Source organism: Varroa jacobsoni, unplaced genomic scaffold (genome assembly GCF_002532875.2).
Source record: "Varroa jacobsoni isolate VJ856 unplaced genomic scaffold, vjacob_1.0 scaffold_662, whole genome shotgun sequence".
Taxonomy (NCBI): domain Eukaryota; kingdom Metazoa; phylum Arthropoda; class Arachnida; order Mesostigmata; family Varroidae; genus Varroa; species Varroa jacobsoni.
Window position 1 is genome coordinate 30,913 of NW_019213564.1, and position 19,775 is coordinate 50,687.

At 40.9% G+C, this 19,775-nt stretch overlaps 1 protein-coding gene and 1 long non-coding RNA gene across 3 annotated transcripts in view; both read right to left on the reverse strand.

Moving 5' to 3' along the window:
* The window catches only part of LOC111262420 (otoferlin), a 41,961-nt gene extending 25,924 nt beyond the window's left edge, over positions 1 to 16,037 (reverse strand). The window contains exon 1 of one of the 2 annotated variants that reach the window (XM_086969099.1): positions 15,401 to 16,037. In XM_086969099.1, coding sequence (XP_086825225.1) covers positions 15,401 to 15,479 — 79 coding nt within the window. In that variant the 5' untranslated portion in view covers positions 15,480 to 16,037. Of the gene's footprint in view, positions 1 to 8,258; positions 9,041 to 15,400 lie in introns of those variants that run through there. The other variant, XM_086969100.1, reaches the window with a different exon arrangement.
* On the reverse strand, positions 1,803 to 3,854 carry LOC111262421 (uncharacterized). Its single transcript, XR_002681600.2, has 2 exons — positions 3,241 to 3,854; positions 1,803 to 2,147 (listed from the first exon to the last, which is right to left on the reverse strand). It is a non-coding gene; the product is annotated as an uncharacterized LOC111262421 (long non-coding RNA).
* Positions 16,038 to 19,775: the final 3,738 nt, after the last annotated feature.

The window sequence follows — 19,775 nt, forward strand, 5'->3', positions numbered from 1 at the left end:
CTGAAGTGTCCCATATGCAATAAGAAGCGATTTCGTCCTATTGCACACAAAAACGTAATCTTTTCTATTTAAACGGCCTGATTCAACTCGAATAGAAGTCACGCACAAGGCTTAGTTACCAATTCTAAAAAATCTATATAATTAATTTCACACCGGCTTATACATTTAATTGCCATACAAATCTTTTGCATGTGATATTTTTTCAGCACGGCCTCGTGTGTCTTTCCTTGATTTTCTCGACAAGAAGTGTCTTGAATGGCTGTTACTTTTCAGATAAGTTATGTTAGTGAGCCTTAAATCCGTAGGAGTTGGAACACCGTAAAAAAAGAAGGTCCTGTAATATGAAACAAACCCAGTTGGATGAATGGCGTTACTTCGGCCGGTTTCCAGCGTCCTTCCCTGGCTAGTCCCCTAAAATAATTTAGAACAGTAGATTATTGTTTAAAAAATACCAGTTTAGCGAGGTTGTATATAGAGACGAGGTCAGGCATTGGCCAAATAAAAATTTGCGGTCACCGATGTCGTTGTTATTGGATGGAACTTTTTCATGTCCACCTAATTAAGCCAAGACATACTAGTTCCTTGCTTCGAAACTTAATTAAATTTATTTTTATTAGACATCAATTTATGTAGAAGATCTAGGGGTCGACGTATCATAGCGTTAGTGATATTAGGAAAACGATCTTCCATGGTAACTGTTTATCTGATTTTTAAGTTTGCCGCGCCGTCCAGTTAATGCGAGTAGCCACAAGAAGGGTCTAATAGCCGTTGTTCTTTGTTGCGTTCTACTTATACTCTTTACCTATTTCTTTTTGAGCACAAAAGGCTTGGTAATGTTCGATTTCAGATTTATCAAGCGCTAGCACTGGCGAGTTAGCAGACGTTGTGGCTGTCCCGATCTAGTTGTTCGTGATGAACGATTGAAAGTAAGTGCTCTGTTCAGGTAGGCTTTGTCGGGTTTGTCTGAAGTGCTTTGCATGACTCTTTTTTCCGTCATCAATTCGATTCTATTGTCATTATAATGGACCGACTGCATCATTCTTCATTCAACGGGAACCGAACCGGCTGAACGAAAGAGTCTAAGCTAAATAAGCTGAAGATTCAGTGTATGTTTTTGGCCGTTTTGTATTGCTGACCAGTGGCGTGTTTCATTATATCTCGATGTTAGGAATCTTTAACTCGACAAATACTGAACGCTGTCCTTGTTGTTTGCGTTCTAGCTTGGAAAAAATAGATTTTCTAAAGACAGAGAGGGGGTAATTGAGTCACTCGCATTGCAAGACACCTGCAAAACGTTACCGAGCCGATTTAAGGAATGTTCCAGGTTTTTTGACCAAATATATATGCTGCTTACCTTCATAGTGTCTTTTAACACGTACGTATGCGCGAACACACAATAGTAACGGAGATGTTGTGACTTGCTCCAGTAGAAGAAAAGGTCGTTGAAAATGACCTATTATAGCTTTTGTCCACATTGGACGTTATTACACAGCATTAGGAAACGCACGCATAACGTCACGGCTGTAGTGCAGGCCAACGTCGTGGACCATGCACCGCATTTGTTAGCTCAAATGTAATAAGGAGGACCAGTACAGCTAAAGCCAATTCGTCCAAAAACAGGCACAGGCATAAAAAAACTATTTACTTGGGCACGGGCTAGGCCTAAGTAAAAACGGAAAATAATTGAAAAAGCAAGTTATAATGCAAATGAAAATATTGAAAAAAGCATTTGAAACATTTGAGAAATGTTTCAGATGGAGGGTAGATCAATCTGGTTACCAAGAAACCAAGACAAAAAGGGCTAACGTTTTTATATATTTAAATTTCTCTTTATTCGTCTAGCGAGCTTTCACAGGTTAGGTCGGGTAACCAAAACAAACGGACAGTCTTTTTGAGGCTATTTATAGCTTACTTTCGATATAGATAAATCTTATCTTGGTAAAGGAAAAAAGGGTAGACATTAGAGGCGTTTATTTATTGCCCACTACAGCCAAACATTGTGTTCATTATATAGTCTGCCCCAAACTTCTCAGCCTTTCCTTATTCTTCTAATATTATATCCTAGCGTCAATTATTTTCCTTTGATAAATGCATAATGGGCCAATGTAGAGACTCCGTAGTATTCGCCATATTACTCTCCTGCCATCCTGGGATTCAATAGGTACAGAAAAAAGTGTATAATAAGTGTTAGACTTTGTAAATGTCTGTCACGCGCTGAGTTGTGATAATTTATACACGTTGTTCACATAGAAATGTAAAATTCTTCTCTAATACCAGCACGCACGCCTGTTTAGAAGGTTCTTTTCCGACTTTCCGTTAATCCATTATTTATGCAAGAGGAAAGGCCGCTCTTATTTTACCAAATCAAACACTCACTCGTTGCCTCCGTTGTTAACCTAGCCCCTACAATTTCGAGTGTATCTATATATGCGATGAGTGTATTTATGTTTCCACCTAGTCGATGATTAGATTCGAACGACAAAACAAAAGATACACCATTGATTTATAAATTGAAATCGATATTATATTGCTACCATGTCATAAAAAATGCTGCTAATTTTGTCAGACTAATCTGGCCGTGCAAAAGGTGGATCTATTTTAGACTAGCCATCGCCATTCCACTACCGACAATACCCCTATCCGAACGTGTGGTTTTTAAAAATCGCAATTTTGTGATGAATGATGAAATGAAACAAATGTAATGGAATACAATATTCATACGAATCTGGTGGTTCACTAATGAAGCCTTCTGATAGCTCATCGGTCAGAAGGACACGTAATTTACGTGGTTACGAGGCGATGCACGCGCACCTTACGGTTTTCGTAATAATGCTCAAAAAGACCCCAAAGCCGGAATTTGTAAGACGTTCCGGGCGTGGGTTGGCCCGGAGAAAGAGCAAATAGCGCATTTTAAATGCGTGTTAGCCGAAATAAATGAGTTCCGCCTTCGCGCCCCAGCGCTCGTCTTGTGCGACTTGCAACCCGTTCATCTAATTAGTGAACCTAATAGGCATGGTTGAAGAGGCCACTATGTACAACTACGAAGGCATCCCATCATAGAAAATTCCTTAAAGTAAGCACTCTACATGTATAACTCTAACCGAGAGCGTCAGGATTTAAGGATTCAAAGAAAGCACATATTGAAAATACGCGGCCCTTCTTCTTACGAACACCCAAAAGAATGTGTGTTAATGCAATCATATATATAGTAATTTATCAACACCCCTATAATGGACTCACCTTATCGGTTTTACTGTTTAATGAAAGTCATCATAACTGATGATCGCGAACGTCGTTTCTGCGCATTTCCTTATCTAAATCTAGACAGATAACACGCCAAGGTACGGTGGATTTTATTGATAGTCCTGTAGAACCTGTGGTTTTCTCCTATGAAAAAAAATACAACATCGACACACGTGATAGCCTCAAATAGATCCAACTGGTGCAGGCTGCGCCAGTCTGGTGCAGTGTCAAGTGGTGCAATTGGATCAAGAATTACCCGAAATAGTTCATCGCCATTGAGCCCGGCTGCTCAGAAGTTTAGTCAGCTACGCACGTGTCTATGAATTCAAGCACTATTGCAATTATCTGAACGGAATTCATAGGGATAATGTTATGATGAATAATAAAATAAAATTACGATTGCGTATCTCTCGACATTCTGCTTTTCCCTTAATTCTACAGGATCCCTGTTCGCTTTGTCCACTAACTGACAGTATGTACATGTTAGCCATTGAGGATATTTCAATGAAAACAGCACATTAGAGTCGTTCACAATCGTATCCCGTGTATAGTGTTGTAGCCAGTTGGGGTCGCGATCGCGGCACAAGTAAGCGCCCCAAATCTGGGCTCGATGTCGATCAGTCTGTACGGCTTACAAGTGCGGATGCACATGTGTACGTCGATATGCAGGCGTGCAATGCAGTGTAAGAATAAGCCTTTTTCTCATCTTCCCAAGTATCGTAAGCTATCCAAAACGCCGTTAATATCAAACGTGGCAAACATCCGCAAATTGCTATATAAATCTAGGGATGACACGATAACTTGTGACTAATAACGTACATAATTATAAACACTTTGTTGCTTTCTCCAGAAAGAGCGTAAAATCAGAATATGCATCGCTGACCAAATTTAGACCTTTGGTATATGAATTGGGTAAATCGGGTCGGGTCGCAGGCTTATCGTAGAGAAAGTTGATTATTGTGTATAGAGATCTATGCTAACCTAGGTAACACTGCTTTGTTAGGGTACAGTATGGGCGACAACAATTAATGTCTAACGCAATTCACCATCACGTTTTTTTACCTTAATAAAGTTTGTTTAAAGCGATGGCAACGACGTGATAGATTTTATTTCCCTAATATTTTCAATAGTTACCTGTTGCGTGTCTTTGAACAAGTAAACAATTATCATCTCGATACCCATGACGAATCTTAGCGCGCTGAGACGCATTGGGTAGGTTAAAGCATAGCTTTCAAATGTGCATTTAATAAATATGTAAAAAGGAACTGGGCCTTTAGTCAAAGATTACATTATGTATTCATTATATATTAGAATAGGTAGATGGCTAGGCTTTTTCATTATTTCACCTATAGTTTGGCGTATGATATTGGAGGGATAGTGTATTCATGTCATGTTATTTTACAGTTTATTACAGGGCAACGGTAACGTTAACACGCCGGGCATGTATCCTGTAGATGTTTGCAGGGTTCAAGCAAGGTATCACTGACCAAAAAAGCTCCTGATTATAAAACGCCACCGAAAGCGCATAGATAGACTGTGCTGAACTTAAAATTTTACCAAGTAGGTGTTTTTCTAACTTGCGGTACGGCTAAGCGAAAGTTATGATAAGCCTTTTCTCATACCAAAAAATTTAACGAGTCGAACGTTTAAATTTGAGGTTATTTAGGAAAGGTATTTATTTTGGTTTAAATATGTCATATGAATCGTCTAAGTTCATAAATGTTCTACGGCATCACCCACTAACGTTTTATTTAGTTATGATATCAATGATAGGAACTTATTCACAAGAGCGATCTCATTGAACGATGTGGATTTTTAGCTAATAAATCTGTAATATTTTACTATTTAGAGCATAATTTTACCAAATTTCACTCAATTTCTATACTATTCGAAAGGAAATTTCGGTTGATCAAAGCCGCTTATGTACTACGCATATGTTCAGACCTATCAAACACACCTTTGAGTTCATTTGTCTGTGTACGTTCGTGTCTCAATTGGATAGCTGGTAAATTCAATCGCAAAAGGACATAGGTTATTTAAGAATAGGGAGCTACATTGAGTCTTGATTTAAGGGTTAAACAACAGATCTCGAAATATACTAACGGAAAAGCTATTTTAAGGGTCTAGTGGGTAACATTGCCGTATATGAAACAGCCATGTGTGATTTTTCCTTTAGAGCTGGTTCTGTAAGGTCAGCGGTACTATCCTTAAATGGTGATCCATCAAAAATAAGTTTTCTTGTCTGAACCAGAATATGACAATTTTTCCACAGGAAACAAAAGCGATTACACAGTACCACATAAACTCGGCTACGATCCTTAAGTAACAACAACACTTCCAGGGATCTCGGCACTGCAATTAAGTAGGGAAAGGGCGCTAGCAACAATTTTAAAATAACGTTGGGCTTTTTTTTGCAGTTGCAGCTCTCGAATCATCCAAACCTTGAGTCGTGAGTCTTAAAGACAAAGAATAGTGGCGGACTATTCGGAATTTATGTCGTAACACAGGTTTCTCCTTGGTTTGACGCAGTTAAGGTGACTCCTTGCCTTAATCGTGATCTGCACCCAACGATTATTTCTCCTTTATGCTAATTTATGATCTCGATAGAATTATTACGCTGAAATGTAATTTTTTGATTTTGAAAGCTGTATTTGCTAGTATGACTAACTTACCCCTGTTATAACTTTTGGGGGTGACCTCAAGGAGCGCCACGTTTTGCTAGGCGCCTAAATCTCCAGACACCCAAAATTCTCCATGCCAAAAGCCATGAAATGTCTTTTCGATATTCAACCTATCAGGAGACGAGCTCAAGCGTAGAACGGTTTGCAATTAAGTTCAGGACACGCTCTATGTGCATGTATATAAGTATTAGCGTGTGTGTAGGGTACCGTCCTCGTGCCTGCCCTCGAAAAGTGTGCTGCTGACTACGTACAGTTCTATTTATATGATGAACGGCGCATCAGACGACAAGCTCAATATGATTGGGTTAGCAACAAATGTAAGAGCTTATATGCTGAACGGTAACTACCGTCAACTGTATAATGGGTCTGGTGGTGAAGTGGGTTGGACGGGCTGCGGCTAGGAAAAGCCAAAGTAAATTTTTCAGCGAATAGCGTGTGGGGTTACTATTCGAATGAGAACTAGGGAACGACGTAGGAAGATGAGGTTCCAAATTAAAGTAGACGAGCATCAAACATTTGAAGTGAGTACGAAGAGCTATGGAACATTATTTAAGATAACAATTCTGCTTATTGTTTAACATTGTATGTAGATATTCGATGCGGATATGTTTATCAGCTACGACTATTTTGGTTTAATTCGCTTCCTACGCCGAGTCGCTAGCTGAAGAATCAACTGGCCTTCACGAATATTGTGTAGACATGAAATACTACTAAACTTTTTTAAATCATCTAGGGAATCAAACAATTTCATTCACAAATTGGAAGAAAATGCTACCCATTCTTTGTAAAAATAACATATTTACCTATAACATCCCTGACGGACCTAATAGAACTTTAGAAGTTAATTATGTCACGTCCTAACCGTACGGATTAAACTGTACTGCATTATTGACGGCACTGAAGTGAATGGAGCGCATGGTAAGATTATTTGATAATAGAAATCTTTGCTAAATTACTTTCAACTGGGAACCAATATCCCTCTTCGTCAAAATCATTATGGGAAATTATGATTAGCAAACACATACAAATGCTCGCGAATGTGTATTAGTTCTTTAATGCTCTTCCGCATACGAAAACGCATTTACCCAACATATACCAATTTGTTTCACTCAGCTGTCAGAAAGGTTCCAGTATTTTTAAACCTAATTATTCATTTAACACACGTATATGTTTAAGTGGGCATTTAAAGCTTCATATATAAAGCGTGCCAAAAATTCGTGCTATATTTCAACACGTTTGGAATGGAAAACAAAGGCGCAGCATATGCTCGATGTCGCCGGCTGATATCAAAATCAACCGTCTTGGAAGAGTGGCTTCACGCTTATTCTCCATATGGTGTGGCCAGGTTAAATCAAAGGTTGTTTACAGTCAACCCCTTTGTTGCAGGTTATAGAAAGATACGACTCTGCCTTCAAAATGCGTCACGAGCCGCTTGTTGGTAGGCCAAGTTGTTGAATACAGCATTGTATTGATGTCGCTCGATCGGCATGCTCACTGCATCGCGCTATAGCAATATTGTAACTATTATATCCGGTTCATGATCGCTCTGGCCTTACCTGTCCGTAAGGAAGCCAGTCTTTTCGATTTCCCTAATCAATCGCCTCTATGCTACCAAGTGTCGTTTGTATTCTGTGTGGCACTTGCGAAGTGTCACCATAATCTATTACCTTTTCCGAATGTAAAACGAACGAAAAACAGACGCTGTTGCGCACTTCTTTCGTCGCTTCGCCTACCCTTTGGTAGTCTGCTAAACTCCGTTCGTTAACAACTCAGAAGCAAAGGGATAAAACGGATCACAAGCATATATATCTATGCTGTATAGATCCAATATTAACCATGCTATGAACATCACACACCTTTTACGCGATATGATGGTAAACGTTAGCTTGTTTGGTTAGGTGGCCACAAAAGCTTATGACGCTGTAAATTTCAACTTAGAGGTTATTTACAGATACTCTACTAGTTTCTGTAAAGAGCGAATTCAACTTAATGAAAAGTTCTCGTCGCTACGTCATTCCTTTCACATCGAAGTAAGTGCACTCAAACGTTTTAAATGAACCAAAGCTGGCGATAAGGTCCAAAAATAATGCAAAAATATACAAAAACTAATAATCCAAGAATTGAGTTTGCAATAAACTTATTTCTCCAAATCATACATATTGACATTCAGCGCCCCCTGCTTCTCTGTCTTTTATTTATTTAAAAAATATATGCTAATGAACTATTGTCATTGGCAACAGCTCGGAGTATAGTAGAAGCTAAAATAAATGGAACGTGCACGTAGCCACAACGGTTAAAAATATAAAAATAGTAGTGGGTCTTATACATACGCACCTGTGGTGTGGAAGAGGAGACAATTCATGCTGATTACCGAGTGATATTAAATCGACTAGTTTGAAATTCGTAAAATAGCACTATCTTATAGCGATGCTACGGTATTTCGCAGCGTCTTTTACCCTTTTTTTTGTTTTATTTCAAGATGAGTCGGCACTTTTTCTGGAATTGAAGGCTATTCACTCTGGTACCATCGGGCCATCCGGACTTGCAACAAGTGAGTTGCAGTAAAACTTCGAAGAGCAGATATTTCGTGCGGTTCACTTCCGCCTTGGAAGTAGAGCGGTAGAGATACCTCACCATATAAATCCTATATCGGGCGAAAGATTCATTATTGGAAGCATCATGAATCACTGGATTGAAACTAAAAGACAAAAGTGAAGTTGTGGAGCAGAAGATGAAGTTCGCTGACTACTTCCTGCGAAGGTTATTAACGAGGAGTTGAGAGCTGTGGCAAAAGCCCACCCGTTTCAAAATGCACGGGTCTTGACACTGACTTTGTAATGCACGCTTGTAACCTGTGAAGTAGATATATTTACATGAATGGACATTGGCCCGATTCGTATGACAAGCAAAGGGAAAGAATATAAGAAAGGAGTCGGCCCATATAAAGAGTGAATTGGTCCCGCCGGCTCGGATCATCTGCAAAGCACAATTTTAATCAAGCGATAGTATATATTTATGCGGAACCATAAAGTATAATGGCGTCTTATAGAATAATGGTAAAATGAAAGCGTCACGAACGAGCGCCGCAATGTTATATCGCTTAACTTTCATGTTTCAAGTAAAAACGTTCGCAATTGGCTATCCTGCATCTCGTTAACGTTTTCGATGTTTGGTGTCCGCTTTATAGAATTGTAAAATGAACGCCATTACACTCACATTCGCCCCGTGTGTCGATCGTTAAAGCGTACCATCGCTCAAACTGGAACTAAGCTTTCGTGATGAGTTGGACAACCAGTCACTTGTATTGTTATACTGTTGAGCATATCCATATAGGTCATAGGTGATGGTGAGCAACGTTCAAAGGTTACATAAATAGGTGCCCAATAAATGTGCATTGAGTGGCGAAGATGACCGGGTGAGAAAGACGTACGCGGATATTGACTGTGAGGACCGATCTCTTATAGCAGACAATACACAGTAAGAGGTGGAAAGAAAAAGCTAATTATGTTTAAACAACACTCATTAGAAATTGGTCGAAGAGCAGTGCTATGGGGTGAATGAAAGAATTTATGCAAAAACCGAGAAGTAGTAAAGCGTTCAATTGTCAAATGTAAAAAATCGGTTTTTACGATATCTGTGCAGTGGCCCCTGATTATATAAGCTTTAAAGGCGGCCGCGGTGTCGTCATCGTCGCGTGGTAACTTGATTGACAGTTATGAATATATAAATTATTATACTCATAGATAAGGGACATGCATCGAGGCTTAATAATAGCCCAATTTCGTACTAGATAGGTGATCTACGAACCGCATAGACCCCCCCCTCCTATCACATATTACATTGTCTAGAGTCGTCGTTAGCCAATAGTTTATACTTATCGTTTTCTAGTAGACCAACGTTTTTGTTAGTCTTACAGATCAAGGTTTATAATAGGTCAATTTCGTTAGCCTGGTACTCAAGAAGATGCATTATTTGTTTGATCAGACAAGAGAACAGACTTCGTAGATCACACGATAGCGAGGAATAGAGAGAGAACTTTTCATTTGATTAGCGATAAATATATAAGAAGGGATGAATAGGCCTACATTTTAATCTTTGTTCGAACTCTTTTTGAGCATTCAGTAAATATACGTACACTTCAGTTCTTTGCTGATCCGTTGCCAGGGGGTGATTTCATTTTTCTACGTACTCAATAAAGATGTGTCTATGCATAGTATCTCTATTGAGCCTCTATATACTGTAAACATTCATAGACATGAGCTGCAGTAGGATAGATCAGGCCACATCGTAGTTGGAACGGCAACAGTTATTTTTTATTGCTGTCGTCTTGCTGCAGCTGGAGATTTTATATTAATGTATATAAAAATGCCTTTTGGGGCAGACTTGAGATCTTCCGCTGTTTCAAGTCACGGGTGTACAGGAACACACGTTTCTCACAATCCGTTATACGTATGGCTCGTATGTTGCTCAAGAATTACTTTTCTGCTGGATTGATTACGAGGAAAACGGGTCGCCGGTCAAAACAAAAACCCAGTAATGATACTGGCCGAAGCTTCTCATTTCCCCAACTTTGTCTCAAACGGGCGGCATTTTTTCTGCGTACTCTTTAAGAGCATAATTTGCAAGAACGTCTAAATTCAGTTATCATTTCGATGGCGCCCGACGCCTTTATTCGAGTAACAGTGGGATAACGTGCACGTACTAAAGTAAATCACGAGTGGTTTCCAAATTGGACAAATACGCGTCCGGTTACTTGGCTATTTGCCATAAGACCCTTGCTACATATGAAGCCTAACTCGAAAGTTTATCGGATATAATTTTCACTCGGAGCATTCCAGTGGCCATGAAGTGATCAGTGGCCAATATGTTCACCTCAATTATCGGTCTTTCCAATTAAATATATTTCGATGTATATAAATGGGTGTATATAAATAATTCGGGTAATTATACGCATATCGAATGATCAACAATACGTATCCTACGTAGCATAGAAGTAATATAAATAATAAGAAACCGAGGCAAAACATTGGCAATTTTAGCGTTAATATACTGTTGATGACTAAATTAATATTTTCTATTAAATTGTTTATGGCAATAGCAGAGTACGATAACTTCAAACTTCGATTTCGTCCAGGTCATACCGATAGTTGGCAACCTCGCAAAAATCTGTACAAACGCTACTGTTATTAAAACTGCCAGTATTAAACAACAATCAGTCATAGACTATATAATGTAAATTGCTATCATTTGTGATCCCTAATCGCTCCTTCAATACCAATACCTTAATTATGTTTTGAATATAATTGTCTTTGACTTGTGACCGTCCTGGCGTTGGTTATTCCAGGTGTAACAAATTAGGCCTATTTACCAATTCGGCTCACTCAACAAGAGTGATCGTTTCGCTGAGAAATTTCTACAAAGCAATGCTTCTGGTATCTCTACGTCGAATGCCTACGAAAAACGCTAATGATTCTTTCCTTTTGTAGTCATGCTTAGCATTCCGCGTTGTCCAGGTATTTCGATTGGCTCAGTGCGTTGTCAGGGCATGATACTAAATATCAATCGGAAAACTACTTTTTTTGTGTACTTTCTGCAATTTTTGCAATAAAGCCTAGGGATGTTTTTTGCTATCTGGGTTGCCTCGGTGTATTCGGCAACCCGAGAAAATAGATAGGCGGAATAACGGTTCAAAGATCGGAAAATATAAATTTAGGCTTTCCGCGCTTTCGGAATCCCTTTGATGGGGAAATTTACATAAACAGTAAAAGAGTTGGTTAAAAATACCGTATATGTAGGCGGGCTTACGGCTTTTCCAACAGAGACGCTCGGATCACTTATCATACATGCTGCTGCTGTTGCTGCTCGAAAAGCTACGAAGGTTCTAAGCTAAGGCAGTCTGTAAACCAGTGCTAGTAAATCAAGCACGATTACAATAAAAAAAAAAATGTAATTCTTGCACCTATTGTTTGCTCATCATAGATTACAAAATCAATTTTCCTAACGGGAGCAAAAATTGACGAGAAGTTTTTCGGTAAAGAAAATGATGAGTTATATTATCATTGTCAGGGTAACAGCGTTCGAAATCGTAATCATCATGACAATGCGTGCGCCTGTGGCTAGCATAACTTAAGCCTCATAGCACAAAGGAGAGAAGACAGCCAGTACGTTTGCTGATAGATTGAAACGTATCGGTACGCCCTGTGTACATTGTGTAGTCCCTAATCACTGATTCTCTGTCGTCTTCTCACTATACCGATCGCTGCGAAGAGCTTCTCACAGACGATTATAATGCTGGTCAATGTAGGCCTGCAATGCGTGCCTATACTTCAAACATGTAGACCGCACACGAAGCACATAAGTATCGAATATTAATCGATACTGCTATTTACTCTATTTTTTTTAGCTACGATCTCTCACCACAACCACTGTTTACTCAAGGAAATTTTCTTTCAGAAGACAATGACCGCCTTCACTCACATCGATTTTTTTCCATACAGAAGCGGTCAACAGGCGCATGGCTATAGGCAAATGCTTACTGCCCGCGACAGCCTAAAGAGGACGCCGCTCAATGTGTGTACGTTTTAGCATGAACGTTTTCCGAATACCTTAGGTACACACATCCATGGAATCAAGGCTCAGTAGCGAGCAGGGCCCCTTTTAGTCGAGAATAAAGACTGCTTTCAATTTCTCTACCCATCCATCCATCTACCAGCTACCTGGCTGCATGCCCAACTGGCTATCGCCTTTAGTACACGGCGTCTTACCGGTGTGATTCGGTTTTTGTACGCACTTCGTTTCTTTCTTTTCTATGCTGAAATTAGCTCCTTTCCGGTTATTGTTGCCTGTATCAGCGGCAGTATCGCGACTGGCCGCGTCTCCCCCGCGTGTTTGCTTTGGGCAGGGACACAGCGCTTCAGCAAGCACGCGACGTTCTTTCTACACCGTGTCACGCTCTTACCCCCCACTGCCCTGAGCGGAAGCAGAATAACCTCAGGAGCTGCTGCGATACGCAGTTAGATCGCATTGTCACCAATCTCACCGCCAACAGCAACAACACCTATGAAACAATAATTGGAACGCCTAGCAAAGCTGCATGAAAAAACATGACTAAACGGAATAAGAAAAGGTGACACGCAAATATTGAGTCGCAAATTCACAGAATACGTACGTGTGGACTCAATGCAATGTAATTCAATGGATCTGATTGAGCCCTCCTGCTTTTATAGGTGATCCAGGTGGGAACTAGACGGAGAGCTAAAACGTCACGCTGAGTTCCATTCCATCCATTGGGACGACAACATTCGACAAGAAGCATCAGCAGCTGCTCGCAAGCTGCAGTACCTCGACGTAAATACATGTATACACATTTCTGGTTTCTGGATAGCTTCTGATTTTCTAAATGACAACACGTGGCCTATTATAAGAGAGCCTGTCTTCTAGCGACAGGCACTGATATGCAGTTACAACGACTGTACAAACTGAATCTTCCATAGAAAGATACCCGACGTGTCGACGTAACTGGCTTACCTCTGAACCTTAAAGTATCTGGAATTTCAGTAACATGTGTTCCAACAGAATCGAGGCAGCCGAGAGCAACCTAAGTGTTCTAAAACCACACATTTTGTAAAGTTGGAGTAAATGGATAAAATGCATTTTCATTCGTATTTTCTGGCATTTTCCGCTATTTCAGCCACCTGTTAGGGAAGCGCACTTAACAATGTTGCACTCCTTAACTTACAGAGAAGAACTTAACTTTAAAGAAAACTAAGCTTGAAGAGAACATTTGAATCCTTAAATGCGTTTACACTGTAAATAGCTTGAAGGTAACGACTTATACAATCGAACTGTTACTCAGACGATCAAACAAGATAATAAAACGCATTTCTCCAATTTTGAAATACACGTATTCTCAATACGTTTCGCTTATGGTGCTTTAGGAATTGGTCAGTTGCTTTATATTTTTACTAGTCAATCTTCTATATACATAGAGTCATTAAATGACGGGTCTAAATGTTGGTCATGAATTCACCTGAAGGGAAAAAAAAACGTTTGCCGGTGTTGCCAGTGTGTGAGAGATGTTCCTGTTTCAAAATATTTTTTTTCCTGAACAGTCATTTTTTTTGTACGATCAAATTGTTCGGTTTGTCTTACGAAATGTCACGAAGTATAAGGAAAGTCATATTTCAGTGTAAAGTAGGATATATGGATATGTAATTGCAGCTGTACTGCGATCATTAGACACCTCCGAAATTTAAAAGAAGCTAAATTTTGACGAATCTAGCTCCCGCACATGTTGGGCGCTCATGTCAGTTTACATTAGACTATTGGGGGGGGGGGGGAACACTTAAAATGGGTATCCTGAGTGCATGATTCATCAAAACGTCTACGGTATTAACGATAGAAAATGTTTGCACACCGCACCGTAGATATGTACAGTAAGCACCGAAGCTTCTGTTCCCAATCGTTACACCCTTTCCTAAAAGTCCTTTTGAATACTTCATCTCTGGCCTATTCGGCATCTAACAGGTAGAAGATGTAATCTAATAACACATTAAAAATCGCACCTTTCAGGAACGATAATGAATGAGACTATCGAAGGATATAACATGTGCAAGTATACTTAGGATTGCCTTCCCTGCGAGCTCTACATGGTTCGTCCTCGACTTTTTGCAACCCATGCGCGTACCTCGTTCACAAAAAAAAAAAAAGAACAGTACAGAGGAGGCTAAGAAAAAAACAAAAACAAATTCGCCTGTTGTCACGCTAAATGGATGTCATGAAAATTCACAGTGGCGTGTGAACTGTAGGATTTTCATAGATCCGCCTGCTTCATGCCATTCACGGCCCGTCATAGCTTCTGGGTCATACTTTACATCGCCGTTTAAAATATAAACAGCCTTCAGAAATTGAGACAGTATGGAGACGTTGGCATGTCGCCGAATGGATGAAATTTTATATTATATCTGAATGTCTTTAGAATAGAAAACAAAGCAAATTTCTGTGCATGGTCATACTGCCGGGTTAGCCCAATCCCGACGCCACCAAATTTGCGCCACAAACGAAAACCGCTGCCAGCCCACTGCCCCGCCAGCAATCGCTTACATATCATCATAGGTAGCTCAATGATCAGTTAAAAACCTGTGGTATAAACGTCAAATAAGCAAATGTTATGGTAACAACCGTGGATACATTATGTGAACTTGAAAGGCTTAAATGCCATCATCTGAACCAGATTTACTTCTTTGTCCTGTCTATCATTTTATACCAAAATCATTCATTCAACATTCAAGACTATTGAACTATTTAGACTTCCTGCTCATAATACGTTTTTCATCGTTCACCCTATATTTTGTTTGATTGCGACTTTCGAAGTTGTGCATGTAACTTGACATTTTTACGAAGTTACAGTTCCTGATGGTCGGACATCTGACGCGAAAGTATTTTCTACGCACTGAAATCATTTGCTATATACGCACCTCTGAACGTGGCCCGAGCTTGCCACACACTGCGGTCTTTGAGGCCGTTGAATCTTTTAAGGTGAAGTTTAAGCGCCATCACCCTCACACTGCCTTACTCCAGCGAGATGGTCAAGATGAGTGGAAATGCTAATGGCGAAATGGTAGATTTTATCACTGACTCGGCACTTATTATTGTTGTTGTTTTTACTAATGCTGAATAAGTAATAACACTATTCGTATCAAAAACATTAATTGTAACAGTCGTGGTAACTGAAATCCGCGATTTGAAAGAGGTTCAAAGATAAAGGCTGAGCGGACGTGTCTCCCAATGTTCATATGCCCAAATTTCCATTGGGTCTTTTGGCGCTGCGAATGACTAAACAGTTCGTTGTTATCTAAATGAGCTCAGGGATCAGCTCTCTTTTCGATCGCTTCACTTATCGCGTCGCAAGGCCGCCTTTGTCTTGCTAAGTGGAGAAGATCGAGAATATTCAAGTGGGAGCTGTCAGCAAAACGTAAGTCATTGGACATCTTTCGACTGTTGCATGACTGTATATTTGCTAAGCTTCTTTCGTTAAAAACTACAGGAAGCTAGCTTGTTGGTAAAGCTTAGCTCGATTATATCCTACTTTTGTCACGGCTCCTTATTAGAGCAATAACCGTTTAAATAGCTTAGGATTAAGCTTAGGCAATTAGAAGCGCCTCATGCACCAATAACTGCATCGAAATATACGCCTTTTTGTCATTTTAATCAATATTCGTAAAATCGTGATTTCGTTGAAGCGGAAGACGTTATTATCACGAGCAACGCCGCGATGGGCTCGCAGGTGTTCAGCAGAAATAACGAATCAACACAGCAGCAGATCTAAACAGCAGAAGCAGTAGTAGCAGCAGGCGTAATCGCTGAATTAACACCTAGTTTTTATCCGTGTTGCCATTAAGGTATTGTTGCATCACCTATACATAATACAGTATTTCCAGATCTTCCTTATCTCACCCTCAACCATATCTTCATTATTCGTTGCATTGTACCAGGAGGAGTGCCCACTACTTATAGCTGCAGACATTACACACGTCCAAGTGATTAGGTCAGTTGCACGTTAAGAACTCTATGGACAAGTTACTACGTTTGATAGGACGGCTGTAGCAATCCTAGTGAAGGAGCAAGTTCTCAAAATCGCGCGGAAGCATTCAGAATACATCGCACCGTTTGACGCGCAACCCAAATTCAACTTCAAGATGCTACACAAACACTCGGTGCCCCATTAGTAGCATACACCTGTTCTTCGTGCACTCAGAGCGGCCGCAATAGTCAAAAAGCTATTGAGACCCAATAAGCGAAACGTAGGCAGATTAATACGCCCTGGCTATGTGTTATAGCCGCACGAACTATTTTTTTTCGGCCATTGGTATCTGTATGAGCTGCTTCGCTATAACGTAACCGAGTTCACGGACAAGGCGAAGCTGCAATTCACAACAAAGGTTTTGAACTTTCACTTATGGAACTATCACCATCTGTAGGTCATTAAGTATCAAGTAAAGATGGTTTAATCTTATCGCGTAATTATGCCGTTCATCTCGCAGAACACCTAACCACTCGCATGCCGTATTTTAATCAACAAAATTCACTGGCATAGTTAAACCGCCACAGAATTTTAAAAATGGACGCAGCTAAACGCCACAGCACACGAACAAAGAGTAACCGCTGAATCTGCGCGCCATTGTTGCGTACAGCAGCACATGCCCACTGCTGTTCAGGAGGCAAACACACTGTCAGCAGAAAAACTGTGGAGTAGCAGAAGGTCGGTATTTCCGCAGCGGCCGTACGGAAAGGTTCGCGTTAGGATATGGAACTTGAGGACTGGGAGAGGACCTAACGAGGACGCCCTCTCCGCGTGGTCTCACCAAATCCTCTCTTCCCCACCATCTGTATGCATATACGGCTCTCACTCTCTCACTTGTATTTCGAGCACTTGTTCACTCCCATTGGCGAGGTTCAGTATGTTTCGTATGCGCACACTCCAGACTGGTCCCGTCTTTCTCTCTGCAACGTAGGGTGCAGGCAGGCGTGCACGGCGGATGCTGCAGTGGGCAGACCACATCGAGGCACACGACGCCGTACGCCAAGAGCAGCAGCAGCAGCAGCGGCCGCTACTGCCCTGCAACAGACCCTCACACAGCCTACGGACCTGTGGCCGGACTTACATACCGTTGGACACAGTGGATGCCCAGACACAAAGACCCTGCACCCTCTTCTGTACACACTAATCCCCGAACAACTCTACTCACACAAACAGGCCCTTGGAACCGCCGCCGCCACGAGCACCACCGCTGTCCTACAGCTGCATTGGCTGTGGCTGCAGCTGTCGCCGCTGCTGTAGCTGTCGCGAACCGAGCTCCGCTACAACTCTGACGTGCAAAACAACGCAATGGTAACACTAAGGGGCGACAATCTTAAGGTCTACGGCGATGCGTTGAAGGATGGGCCGATTGAAAAATAACGAAAGTCTTCACAAGTGCTCCATAGAGTTTGTTTCTACCATTACTCGGGCTTATGTTTACCTTTCGCGTTTGACGGTTTTCCAGCTTACTTTATTTCCACTTTACTATATACATATCATTTCTGGCCTCTTGGCACCTGACGTTCTGTGTAGACTGCTGCACGGCGCCCGGCGCCGCTGTTATCGTTCGCATCATCATCATTACTAACCATTTCCACACATCGCACTCTCCTTTGAAAGATAAGCGAGCGAACGACTGAGTATATCTTTGCCGTTCCATGCAGCGCTCGATGACGGGGGCGCATGCGCCCCTCCTGCAGAACTAGTTTCCTTCCAGCTGGAATCAATAATCGCAGCAAAAACAGAACTCCCCTACTGGCTCACCTCGGAGATTTGAAGGTCAAAAAGACCTTTGGTGCCTCCGAGTGGCAGTCGTGCCGCAGTGTGAGAGATTATCACCGCCATTGCCGGTTCTGAGGAAGGCTCGTAATGGCAGCGGCAACGGTAATAACTTGCGTATAAGCTAGCATGTAACTTGAATTATTAATGATGATGAAAAAGACTGCCACTAAGTGACAATGAAGAAACCGAAAGTGGTTTTGAGTACTACAGTATTTCTGCTGCCGCTACTCGCTTTGGTCTTTGTCAATAACTGCGTAACATGCTGCCATTAGTTGATGTCAAATATGTGGTCTTATCTCGAATGTGCTTGTCATCTTTCGAGCGCCCCAGACGAGCCCTAGCGGGAACCCTGGCAGGAAAAAAGCTGGACAATCTAACTCACTTGTGTTTTAGTAGTGGCCAGAAAGGAAGGACTTAAACTAGCTACTACGTACGTCGAGGAAACTGTACATGAGATGGGACGGAACAGTGAGAGGTCTCTCGTGAGAGTTTCACAAATGAGTGCGCTCACTCGAGTGACTTTAGCATTCCGCCTATCGCATACAACATGTGTACATATAATAAGCATGTAAAATTCCAGTATTTATGTGCATTTTATCGTTAACCCAAACTGGTTATTTGAAGAAGCGGTAAATGCAATCGCCTATCGCGTCAATGCTCAGGTAATTCTGGATGGCTGCCGTAGCACTCTATACTTACTCATGTGAACTCCTTCTTCTAAACTATCAAACTACCTGGCAAGTTGCTAAATGTTAAATATTAAATGTCATGTCACGAAGTAGTCTAGGCAATTAGGTAAGGTGTTGTAAAAATGTTGTAGAACACTGTTGATCCCAATGAACAAAAGTAGCAGACCGAAGCGTACCGAGATCTATAGTGAGTAAATCATACCGGTTAAACAGACTTACTTCATCTACGACTAATTACATTATATATGAAAAAATATGTAAAAATGCACATGGGTGCAAGTCCATGTAAAACCTCCGTTTGCGCTAAATAACATGTAAAAAAAATACTTTTTGAAGGTTTCCGTATACAAAACTCGCTCGACTTAATAATTTAGATCTTGTAGGAAACATCGGTCCGCCAAGTATTAATACAAAAATTGATAAAAGATAGGATATTTAGTGACGTTCCGTTTGTCAAGCATGTTTGGTGGAGGAAAAGAATATCAGAACAGAATTCTGGCGAATACGTCCGAGCATTAAGCGAGCACATTCCTACCATACAAATGCGGTGGAGTATCAAGAACAAGCACTAACCAGTACTCTAGCTATCGGTAACTGGATGTCCTGAAATTAGATCGTTATTACGCATTTAGACCTTTTGGTAATTTTTCTTGGAATATAAGTACACAAGGTTGCTCATGGAAGTGACCGCCCCCGCAGGAAACGATTGTAAAAAAGACTGGATGCCTTTTTGATAGTCATGCCGCAGAATTCGAATTACGATACTTCATATAATGGATCAACCATTTAGGGCCGTAGGGT